The sequence below is a fragment of the Squalius cephalus genome, assembly GCF_949319135.1.
Source record: "Squalius cephalus genome assembly, chromosome: 20".
Lineage (NCBI taxonomy): Eukaryota > Metazoa > Chordata > Actinopteri > Cypriniformes > Leuciscidae > Squalius > Squalius cephalus.
Genome location: NC_137141.1, coordinates 30,379,602 through 30,393,152, shown reverse-complemented (window position 1 = coordinate 30,393,152; position 13,551 = coordinate 30,379,602). Strand labels below are relative to the sequence as shown.

Genomic DNA, 13,551 nt, shown 5'->3' with positions numbered 1-13,551 from the left:
GTGGATGCTAATATAGTTATCATGATAGTTATCTTTACAATAATGGGCCTTAAAACTATTATTTTAATAATAATTATTATTTATTAATATAAAAAATAATAATTAATACTAATTACTAATTGAAAAAAATATGGATTTTTTTTTTTAAATATCATACTGACACAAAACAATATATTACACAAAAAATAACTCAAATAAATTCACAAATAAAATAATTAGAAAACACGTGTTAGCCTTTGACAAGGCTGTCAGTCGAGTTCGGAACAGACTTTAGATGGACCGACAACTGTCTGCTATAATCAGCCAATGCAACACAGTCCAAGTAGGTAATCTCATAACAGTCTTAATACTTAACCTGAGCACTGCTAATATCAGCCTACCACTAATTAACATATGACCATCCAAGTTTACATTAGTAAGATTTGAAAAGATTCTTAATATTGCACTGATATTTGAAATCTTTATATCAATATATTTTTTATTTGTGTGTTCATGCACATTATTTTCTAAATAGCTCAATTAATGAAGAAGCAGTTTGTCTAAATAAGATGCAACTGAAACAATTATGATATTGTGATGCATTGCAAAGTATATTGTATTGTAAGGTACTTTATGATACCATAAAGTTCAAAAAGTGCAGCCTTATGAACGAGAGTGTGAACAATGCCGCATTTATTTTGCAGAGGTTATCAGGGATAATTTACATATAAAAGTTGTAAAGGTCAACAGCTGTTTAACAGTAAAAGGAAAATGAAAATAAATTACAACTTTCTGGCACAATAAATCCTGATTAACAAATGATTTAAATAACTTAAATTATGTTAAATCAGTGTTAAATTCCCATGGTTTTTGGGTACAATATCGACTTTCGTGTCTTAAAGGTAGTCATAATCCCTCTCATTTCCCCAAATCCCCTCACCTCACATTCTTGTAAAACTGCAGGTCTTTTTATTTTATTTTTATTTCATGTAAAGGTCAAAACATCTCTTAGGACCTGCAAATATGCGCACACACACACACACACACACGAAAGTACAAACACCTAATCTGCTCCCCCTCCCGACACGTTCAGTCTCTCTCTCTCTCTCTCTCTCTCTCTCTCTCTCTCTCTCTCTCTCTCTCTCTCTCTCTCTCTCTCTCTCTCTCTCTCTCTCACACACATACACACACAAGCGCTTTGTTAATGGTCTGTCTGACAGTCACACACACAAACAAACAAACACACACATGCGCACACACACACACACACACACACACAGGCTTTCATCCCGTGAGTGAGCGTCTGTCTCTTCCTGTCTCTTCTAATCTCTCTCTCTCTCTGACAAGTACACTGACATACATGCAGTGTTAATTTTTGACAAAGAAGGTTGGATAGTGATAGAGAAAAGAGGGCCAGGGAGATTATACTAGAAAAAGGGAGATAAAGGGAGAAAAAGGATGGTGTGTGTATGTGTGCAGGTCACTGTGATAGAGCACCACTGCTGACTCAGTGGTATTCTACAGCAGAGAAAGTCACAAGCAGATCTGATCTCTCTCTCTGTGTGTGTGTGTGTGTGTGTGTGTGTGTGTGTGTGTGTGTGTGTGTGTGTGTGTGTGTGTGTGTGTGTGTGTGTGTGTGTGTGTGTGTGTGTGTGTGTGTGTGTGTGTGTGTGTGTGTGTGTGTGTGTGTGAGGGAAAAAAGGAAACCAGAGTGTGTCTGTTCAACCCACAGGAAAACATATTGCTCAGAGGTTCTTTCATATCCTATATGTCTAAGTTACAATTCATTTAAGTTTCTCCTAAGAGAACAGCAAACAGATTAGATTACTGAGAGACATACAGTGAGAGTATAATATAATTAATGTATATTAATTAATTAGGGCTGTTTGTTTGGCATGACTTTATATACAATGTTAAAGATGCCATGGTATCTCCGCGGCACAATTTAAAGTAGCCCCGTAATGCTTTTTCGAACATTACATTTCATGCAGTGTGTTTGTGAATGTAAAAAGCTCAAAGTGCTTTTTTTTTCTTTAAAGATCAAAGTGCATGACAAATAAAGTCACTTTAAAATAGCATAATTGGGCACTTTAAAGAAATAGTCAATAGTGATATTCTGACAATAATTCAAGTTGATTCACCTTATGATTGCGATGCACTGAAATTGGGTCACAAATTGAACGCCATTTTTTGGAACAACTATTTAGCAAAAATATGCTTCATATAAATGTTTATTTGCATATCATGTAATTAGAGATTTACTAAACCAATAGTTCAAATATAAATTCGTTTGGCAAAAATTAATGATCATGTATGTTGTTGGTAGCCAAACAACAGCGCCAATTTCAGTTATACAGTATATACCAGTGTATCACATATTTTATATAATGGCTTCAAACATGGTTCACCACATTATATTTATAATGTATGACTATTTGAGTCCGAAATGTGAAGCTGTGTCTGCTGTAAGGCCAGACTAATTCATTTAAACTCATAACAAATAATCACTTCTTTTGGTTCGCATCAATTTATTTCCAAAAAATATTAACTATAAAACTGTTTTCAACATTAATAATAAAACCAATAGGATCCAAGTTGTGTGTGGGAGGCTGAGGCAGGCGTGTGTCATTGAGAGTGAAATAAAATAGGAGTGAGAGGTGTAAAAAGGAGAAAAGAGCATGAAAATGGAAAGAATGAGGTGAGTGTGTGTGTGTGTGTGTGTGTTGGCAGAGACATTCTCAGATGTTGCTGCAGAAATACCTTTTATACTGACCATCCTGATATATAAAAACACTGCCCATCTCACACACAGACTTGCACAGTTTTATCAAACAAAGCTATAAACACAGTGCTCTGAATGGAGGAAGGTCACACACTCACACTCACACACTCCTTATCTCTGCAGCCTGTTGACCAAACAGAGCTCTGTTGCCACAGTTACCACTCCACGTAATGCAGAGTAACCCGTAGAAAGACGCAGTCAGCCACGGTGACATGCCGTCATAAATTAAGTTACATAACGCGTGATTGTAGAGTATGAGCCGTAGTGGCACAAATGACTGCTTTAACGACTTTGATCTGCTGTCTGGAAGAAGAGGTAACGTGAGGTCAACTTTATCATCAATCTGTTTCACGGCCAGCAGTAAACCATACAATCAGCAAGAACAAACACTCAACACCACAACACACAAAGAAGAAAGGGGGCGGGGGAAACACTTCCATGAGTAATTTACCTAGTATAATTTAAAAAACCAATGGCAGCTGGTACAAAAGGATTTTTTTCAAATCTATTAGTCCATTAGTCATAAAAGTACTGTCCACATTAAAACCACAAAGTTTCTGTAAAAAATACATACGCTGGTGGGCTTTCTTAACACAGCATCTATTACAGTACTAAGGTATTTAAACTGATGCACAACCTCAACAGCATGACCATTAATAATGACAGGAGAGATGACTGTACGATTCTTCCCAAAATCTATAATCATCTCATTAGTTTTAAAAGGGATGGTTTGGAGTCATTTCAACCTAGGGTCCTTTGCACCATGACCTCGAGCCAAACACCCCCCCAGAAGCTTTTTTCCCTAGGTTGAACCTTATTAAAGTTAGAGCTTATTTAGAAAATATCAGCTGAATGGCTTAGTGCCGGCGCTAATGGATCCAAGGTTGTATCTCGTAAATTACCCCACTAATAATGCCCAGAATGGTACCAAACTTATACAGTAGTACAAATAGGTTCTGTACTCATAAAACGAGGCATTGGAAAGTTTGTAAGTACATCAGGAGTTTATTTATTTCACTTGCCTGATGGATAATGCTACCGCTAACCTGCACGTCGAGGTCACTTCCGTGATTTGGGAAAAGCCCGTAAAAGTCCTGTCAGAAAGCGATGCATAAGGATGTAGTGTAACAACACCTAGTTCCAGCAATGCACTAATATTTTGTTGGTAGTACCAGTTTGCAACAATTATTAGTTAACACTAAGTTGTCGACACTTCAGAAAAAAGAATAAAAAACGCACGTTACACTACATCCCATGCATCGCTTTCAGTCAGGACTTTTACGGGCTTTTTACGTACCCTATATAACAAATGAAAACGTGTAATTTTCAATCATTCAAGAATCATTTCAAGAATTCGTCTTGCAATCAGTCTCTGCTTCTCATCTCATATATTTAGATACATATTTAATATAGTAATATTTTTATAACACAACATCTCCTTAAATAAAAAAAGCCAGACTGATAAAAACCCCAACTCTGGCTGCATAAATCCAGTCACTCAGTTTCAAGCTCTTGTCATTTTTGCGTATAATATGCAGGGTTCCCACACCTCGGTTAACTTCAAATTCAAACACCTTTCAAGGACTTTCCAATTCCAATACCCTCAAATTCAAGGACTTAATGTAGGGACACATTTCAAGTGAGAGCAAGGTTACATTGTGTTACCTTGTAAGATACATTGTTACAGTTTTGCGCGCGTGAACATCATGGCAAAGTACCTCACGCAGGAAACACTTAACGTATCGCATAAATGCGTGTAACTAATGTAGGCAAAATCAAGCAAGCTAGTGCGCATAGGGTACGAAGTGTTGGCGAATAACACATTAGCGGACCGGAGGGAATAATATGGATTTTTTTTTACAGAAAACTTCTTGCACAAACTAAATTCAAGCACTTTCAAGGACCCGTATCTATGTATGTATATCTTCAAAAACTTTCCAGGGCCTTGAAATCTTTTTTTCATATTCACAAACTTTCAAGGATTTCAAGGACCCGTGGGAACCCTGAATATGGATCAGACGGTCTGTGTATAGTGTGAGTGGCAGTACTTTCAGGGTTCATGTGGACTCACCAGGGCGGGTTGCAGTCTCCTCTTCTCCTGGGCGCTGCTGGTGCCGTTTGAGCCGGTTCTTCTGGCGGCCCAGACCAGCTCCTGCTCCAACAAAACCACCTCACATTCCTCTCGAAGTCTCCTCCACTTCCTCTCCGCGCTCTGCTCGCCGTCCCAGTGCACACACACCTAACGTATAGAGACAGAGAGAGGGTTGGTGGGTTGCGAATGTATGTACAGACACAGAGGTACATGTGCAGACGCATATGTGTTCACAATTAACTTGATTGATGCAGCTAATTAATAAACCATTCAAAAGTGATAAATCTAGTAAATTAGAAACAAATGTCAACACACCAAAAGCATACGTAACCACATAACTACTTGCACACAAAAGCCTGTTTACACGCTCACACACACAACATGAAACCCGAAATTAAATCGATTACTTATGTTGATGGTGAAACGATCTCAGACACACACACAGTGATGTCCATATCACTCCAGCTCAGAACCAAGAAACAGATTTTCATTTGTAGGTCTGAATTCAATGATGTCCCTCGTATTTGTCACCCAGTGTCATCGCAGCGTCACAAGCGCTGCTTCTGACTGATGACTGAGCCAGACAAAATTAAAACTCACTCAACGGCTGCAATGAGCCATCCAGCTCGACTGCAGCTCGACAATATTGCTCAATCTGTGGCAGATCTGAATCACAAAGACACCAAACAGAAACTCACTGTTAATACAGCCCTGATCTAGCCCGACTCGCAGTGGTTCAGAATTCATGGTAATTAGCAGGTAAGGGTATAAAGAGGTGGAGTATCTCTGCTTCTCATCTGTGGTCCGTGTGGAAGGAGAATAATAAACAGATATGGGTTGAGCCTACTGAAATACAATTTGTGACCCTGGATGACAAAACCAGTCACATGGGTAAATTTTATGAAATTGAGATTTAAACATCATCTGAAAGCTGAATAAATAAGCTTCTCATTTACGTATGGCTTGTTAGTATATGGCAATATTTGGTTGAGATACAACTATTTGAAAATCTGGAATCTGAGGGTGCAAAAAAATCGAAACATTGAGAAAATCTCCTTTAAAGTTGTCCATTTATATTCGCGACTGTGCTGCATTCACTCACAAAAATAAATGTTTGATATATTTAAGGTAGGAAATTTACTAAATATCTTCATGGAACATAATCTTTACTTAATATCCTCATGATTTTTGCCATAAAAGAATGGTAATTTTGACCCATACAATGTATTGTTGGCTAATGCCACAAATAAACCAGTGTGACTTGTGACTGGTTCTGTGATCCAGGGTCACATTTGAGAATTCTGGGTGCATTTGAATGATTTTATTTGAAAGTTTGATCAAGTATTTTTAGCATTTTTTTTTGCATTTAAAGTTTACTTTAGAATACAATTTTTTTTTAATTTCAGAATATTTTGGACATTTTAAGTTCATTTTAGAAGATTGATTCAACCTTTCAAACGTATGATCCAGAATGTTGAATTTAAATCATTTTGGGCATTTGAAAATTTGATTTGAATGTTTAAATGCTCAATTATGCAAATGTGGGTGTCATAAGTCCATTTAGAAATTCGTTGAACATCTGAATGATCGATACAGAATCCTTTTTAATTTTAACGTTTGAATGTTTGATTCTGTATTATTTGGCCAGCATAGGCGCACTTGAACATTCAACTCAAACTTTTAAATGTTCAATTCAGCATTTTGGAAATTTGTAATCAAATGGTACAGCAACTCCCAAGGTCACAGGTTTGATTTCCAAGGAACTGAGAAAACGTATAGCCTGAAAGCACAATAAGATGCTTTGGGTAAAAGTGTCTGCCGAATACATACATGCTAATTAGAATATTGCTTAGAATATATAATTAGAACATGCTAATTCAGCATTTTTGGACATTCTGGGTATATTTGTATGTTTGATTTAAATGTACGATTTAAATGTTCAAATGTTTGACTGAGCATTTGATTAAGCATAACTTTTATTCAAACTTCTGAATGTAACTTAAGAATATTGATTTGATCATTCAAATTATTGACCCATAATATGTGTATATATTATATATATTATGCATAATAACCGTATGTGCATTTAAAAGTTCTATTCAAATATTAAATTAAGATATTTTTGCACTGTTTCGGCATTTGAAAATTTGAAATGAATGTTCAAATGTTTAGTTGTGTGATTTTTGGCATCATTGGTACATTTAAATGTTAACCTTAATGATGTTATACCATAGGCATAATCAAAGGTAACATTTTATTTTGATAGCCCACTTTCATTCAGACTTATCGTTATAGTTGCGCCGCCTCGACTGCCGTGACATCGATACAGCCATTTCTTTTTTTCAAGTTGCGCGTGACGGTCATTTAAAGCAAGTCGTTTAAAAAAGTTGTGCAAACAAATTATACTGCGGTGGCTGTTGCTGACTATTGAAATCTAGCGGGTTTGGTGTCTCATGTCGCAAATCCAATGACGCTGGTAGTGACATTTCTCTCTGACCAATCAGTGATCTGCAGTGTTTACACGCCACATTTTAGTAGCGGTAAGACTCTCTTGGAACCTAAACCGAGGTACTATGTACTGTACACAGTGGAAAACCCCCCAAAAGTGAGCCATACCGAGCTGTACCATGCAGTGGAAAAGCGCCATAATAAATAACTATAAGTACCTTTGCAACTACATGTCAACTACAAGCCATTAGAGTATTAGTAGAGTGTCTGCTTAATATCTGCTAACACTTTATCTTGATGCTCCCCAACAGACATTCAACTGACTATAAGTAACTTTGCAACTAGTATATCAATTAGCTACATATAAACCTAACAGTCTACTCTAATGAGAGTTAGCTGACATGTAGCTGCAAAATAATAAGAGTCAGTTGACATGTAGTTGCGAAGTTACTTATAGTGAGTAGAACGCCTAAAGTGGACTTTATCAAAATAAAGTGTAACCAAATCAAACATTCACTACATTCTACATCTTGTATTTTTGAATGAAGACTTTTGGAGAGACATAAGAGTAACACAGTTCACCTTCCACTAGTTTGCTCAGTCTAGAATAGCAAACTTCACACATTATTAAGCATACTGATGCGCCTGTGTGTGTGTGTGTGTGTGTGTGTGTGTGTGTGTGTGTGTGTGTCAGAGATGGTTTGTCTCACACTCTACAGAAAGAGAAAAACAGCCCTAAAATATTATGCATTGCGGGACACATGTTGTCATTGGTCAAGATCCTCTGAGAGTGAGAGAGAGAGAGAGAACAGAGAGGAGAGAAAAAGGACCATTTTTGAGTTGCTATGCTACCAACATCACTCTCTCCGTCTCTCCATCTCCCTCAACTCCTTCTTTTCTTTCAGCTGTCTTTCATCCTCACCTTTCCCCTTCATCTTCTCACGGTCTCTTTCACACAAAGACACACTCAAACTCTCTCTCTCCCAGTGTAAGGATGCGTGTCGGACACTGAGGTGATTTACGTGCGCTCTTGCCATTATCTCTGAGATGTGTGTGTGTGTGTGCCTGTCTGCCGGACCGAAAGTGTGTATAAAAAGGGCGAGCGTGAACGGAAAACAGCAATTATTCATTTAGAGGAGATCATTAGTCATAGGAACCAGTCCTACTGCCTTTTGAATCCACACACACACATTTACACTGAGCTTCATCTGTCCTGCCAATGTGAAATGTGTCTACCATCACGTTAGGTTGTCATTTTTCACAGCGGCTGTTTTTTCTGCCGTGTGTGTAATTAGGATGATGTATGTGTGCCTTCTTGGGGTGTGTATGTGTGTGTCTCAGATGGTATTTACAAGATGTGAGTGAGCTAACAAGAGGCTTTTTTTCTGCTATTCTACGTGTGTGTGTATGTGTGTGTGTGTGTGTGTGTGTGAGTGTGAGAGTGTGTGAGTGAGTGTGTGTGTGTGTGTGTGTGTGCGCCGAGCTATTGGGCCATGAAGCGCCGACAAGCTGTAACAGGTCAGAGAAGTGCTTCACACATACAGTCACATGGGCGCACACACACACATATGCATACAAACTCTCAGGCACACCTGCAAATCAACTCAAGCATTGCATACTCACACTTCTGCAGTATCTCTTATTGACAGACTGCAGGACAGAAACATTTACACACACACACTCTCTCAGTAAACACTTCCCTGAGGCTTGTGGGAGGGAAACATTCACCGGCATCAGATTTCAGCCTGGACTACAGCCAATGCTCAGGCAGAAATGTGCTCATAGCATCAGCATTCACACACACACACACACACAAACCTGACACTGCCTTCCTGTCTGACAAACCACACACTCTTTTTACGAGTGGTTTTCGAAGAGATGTACGTGTAAATGTATTCTGCTAGCCGTAATAATCTGTTCCAATCATTTCTGCAACACAAGCGAGGAGTGAATGAGATGGGTCTGGTTGTGTTCCTGATGAAACTGACACTGTGTGTGTGTGTGTGTGTGTGTGTGTGTGTGTGTGTGTGTGTGTGTGCGAAAGAGGCGAGAGAGAAAGAGTCTGGGGAATAAAAGCATGCTGCCAACATAGTAGAATGAGACTATCATGTGACTTTGTGTGAGCGTGTTCGTGTCTGTTGTACATACTGTCTTTAGCGCTGAGTGCAAACACACACACACACACATTCACAAACTCTGTGATCCACGGAGGCGCCTCACTGATCAATAATTTACTGAGCGGAGAGAGAGGAAGGAAAGGTGGGCGGGTGAGAGAGAAAGACAGACAGAACAAGAGAGGAAAAAAAAGACAGATGAAGAGAGTGAAAACGCGAGTATGTTTATAAAGTCCACGCACAGCTACATGAACACACAGTGTGTGACAGGCATGTTAAATTACCACAGCAACTATCTCCTATATGCCATTAAACAATGTAAAATGCACTTTAAATGCACTAAATGTCATTATTTTCTTTGTAATTTACAAAGATTAAATTGCAAATGAAACACTGATAAAAAGTATTTAAATAGTAATGTAGGCTATATTAATTAAAAAGTATCTATTATGCAATAAAATTAATGTGCAACACGAACAGTGTAATGTAAAGCAAAATATTTTCATAAGTAAACTGATCTCATAGTACAGTGTTATTAACTGCATTTACATTTGATGCATTTGGCAGATGCTTGTATCCAAAGCGACTAGCATTGCATTTCAAGGCACACATTTACATTCGTATCAGTTCTTGCTTTCCCTGGGAACTACAGGAAAAGATGTGCACGTAATTAGCTAAATGACATGCATTACATCGTATGATCTGAACCCGTTTGAGATGAGGGTCTGGTGGATGTGAGCGCTGGAGTGTGTGTGGTGAAGGTGTGAACCAGACACACTGCTAGTGAACATAATAATGACTTGATGAGCTAGTTTTAGTGTGTGTGACAACAGAGAGGATAAAGTGTCCTTTAATCTCCTCATATTATTCTAGTAAAGCAGCAGCAGGCCTTCTTTCACCGGAGGAGTCAGTCCCGTGACTGTGATTCTGTCATGCATAATATTCCACAGTTTAAACAAACTCTCTCTCTCTCTCTCTCTTCTGTCTGCCAAACACACACCCTCTCTCTCGCTTTCACACTCTCTCCTCCGCACATATAAAGACACGCAAACATTCACACAGATACTGTGAGAGCTGAAGAGACGAGCACGATTACACAAACATCCGAAACAACCACACGTACACACACACCGAACTCCCCGGGGCCCTAAAATCAAAAGACGAAGATGATTTCACAGATTCTGCAGGACTAATAGGAGATTCTCTTTCACACAAATACACACACACACAAACAGACACATCAATGCAAGTAATGCATCATCAGAAGGAGAAATGACAGAGTGGGAGTTAAAACAGCTTTGTATAATCGTGTGTGTGTGTCTCAGCAAAGCTTAGATCTACAATCACACAGCCTGAGCTGGACTTCTTATGCATTTCAGGAGATAAGCTACAGCGCGCACACACACACACACACACAAAATCTGTCTGCTCTGCAGAATCACACATTGCTTCCCTGGCACAGCTTCAAACCATCTGCCAAAGGTCAAGGGTCAAATGAGAAGAAAGCTGTATATAGAGCACACGACACACATTTTGCAGGCAGACTGACTTAGAGGGTCACACACACATATAAACACGAATTCACACGTTAGGTCAACAAGGCATTAGAAATGGAGAGAGATGGTTTAAAAATGTTTTCCTTCTCTCTGCATGAGCTGATGAAATTCAACCCGTGTCTCTGACACTGCAGAACCATATATCTGTGTCGGTGTGTGTCGGTGTGTGTGTGTGTGTGTGTGTGTGTGTAGACAGACACACACACGTGCAGAGAGCTGGAATACGGCCCTCAGTGTGAACACATGCACGGATGGGGAGGGGGAGAGGAGTGCTTAAATAGAGCACAGTACACACACACACACACACTCACACAACCAGAGAGAGAGAGAGAGACAAGACAGAGACGAGGCCAAGCAGAGACATCTGGCTTTAGTTAATGCAGTGTTATACAGAATTAGAGTACTATCAGAGCGAGTCGATAAAACACACGCAGATGAAATTAATAAATGTCTGCATCAGACGAAAGATATCACAGGATGAGTATCACTGCAACACACTTGTGCAATCCAAACAGAAACACTTGTCTGCACAAATAAATCCATCATAACTGCATCTCGAGTGGGTTAGATTGCAACATTCTACGTTACATATTTTATAAGAATACAAGCGGCCGAGAGATATTGTGAATATTGTTATGGCTACAAGGTACGATATATTAGGACTGTCTATTTGCTTTTCAAAGTCAGAAATGTAATTTAATACGACTGATTCGAGCTAAATACATTAGGTTACACCAATCCTATTGGCAATTTATAACTATTTTATGTTTTGTTGAATCAGTGGCTAATTCTTATTAATTCGTACAAACACCATTGTATGTTTTCGGCTCTGCTTACATCCCAGTGGTGTTATATTTAGGGGTGGGGTAAGGGGTTTGGGATGCACCATCATGCGTACTTTTTAAATAAAAATTGTACCACCATGTAAAATAGCTAAATTTTCCGGTGAGATTGTTATAAAGGGTCATTTTAAGGTCAGATCGGTAGAAATAGCCCTAATTTTAATGTTTAAATATGCATCATTATATACTGATTTAAGTTTTCCAAATATTTTCCCTCATATTGTTCCAAAGACTTTCGTTCATCTTCGAGACACTAATGAAGATTTTTTTACAAAGAATAAATAAAATGTGTACAATATATGAAGTGATTGTGTCTCATCAGAAGACTTGGATTAAACCACTTGATTAATATGGATTATTTGTCTTAATGAACTTTTTGAAGCATACAATATTTTACTTCCAATGGATGAACAGAATCTTTCATGTTTTATTAAAAAACATGTTCTGAAGATGAATGAATGAATGTCTTTGGAAAAACGTGTTGATATGATGACAGAACCTTCATTTTTGGGGAAACCGGTCCCTTTTAAGTATACAAATCTATACAAACCCATTATTACTATATTTAATTTTTCTACATTTAATTCATAGCCGTCGACATTTTTGTAATTGTTAGTTTAAACAGCTAGTATGCCATATTGAACCATCATCAGCATCCAGAACTGCAAATGTTCTATATCACAAGTTCCTTTATTATCCCATTAAAAGTTCCTGTAGTTTTAAAACTAAAAATAGTGTGTAAGCTGTCAAGCCAGGACACATTGTAGATTGCTGGAAGTTAAAGTAAAGCAGCGCTTGTGGTAAACCCATGAGAAAACAGTGCGGTAAAACAACAGGTTGTGAAGGAGATGAGAAGCATTAGGAGATCTCTCTCTGTGTGTGTGCGCGCGCGTGCGTGTGTGTGTGTGTGTGCGCACTAACACGGCAGGAGGTTGTAACTCAGGGAAAGCTGTCAGTCACACGGCTAAGCCTCTGTTGCCACGGGGACATTGTCTAGCCAATGGTGTAAAAGATACGAATCCCCAAAGACAAACACACACTAACACACTTGCAGCGCTGACAATCTCATGAAACACAAACACATAAATACACCAGGAGAGGAAACCGACAGCTGTTCTGATAAACAAACCAAGCTCTCGTGTATATTCCCCAGCTTTAAGAAACACAGCTATAACACCAGAGAGATTCTTCACAGAAGAAACTGAGGACACTTTCCAAATAAATAGCCTATAATAAGATTACAGTTTTATCTAAAATAATTGACTTCACAGAGGGTGACAAACTCTCACACAGAAAGAAAATCCTGTTGGTGTGAGTTTACAACCAGAAAGACCTTGTTAAACAAATAGACACACACACACACACACACACACACACACACACACACACACACACCCTAGATATACAAGCAATACCGCACATACGGGAAAATGAATGACAGATATGCACACATGAATGCAAGCCTGTCAATCAATCAGACTGCATATGATCTGAGCAACCAAGCCAGTAACCAGTCACACACTTTCTCTCACACACACACACACACACAGCTGGGAGCAAACGCCAGCGTGACTATCAATGCACATAAACACTGACATCAGAGAGAATGAATAAAACATCATAATAATTCTCTCTTGTTTGCACCCCACTGGAATACACTGTACATTTGATTTAGACTTTAAATGACAGTAAAAACCTCACGATCAGATCAGTGTGATCCTCAGAGTGTGATCTGCTC

At 38.6% G+C, this 13,551-nt stretch overlaps 1 protein-coding gene across 1 annotated transcript in view; it reads right to left on the bottom strand.

The window, feature by feature from the left end:
* The window catches only part of jmjd1ca (jumonji domain containing 1Ca), a 91,595-nt gene that overhangs the window by 75,926 nt on the left and 2,118 nt on the right, over nucleotides 1–13,551 (bottom strand). Inside the window, exon 2 of the mRNA XM_079852497.1 lies at nucleotides 4,833–5,000. Within this exon, the coding sequence (XP_079708623.1) occupies nucleotides 4,833–5,000 (168 nt within the window). The remainder of the gene's footprint in view (nucleotides 1–4,832; nucleotides 5,001–13,551) is intronic.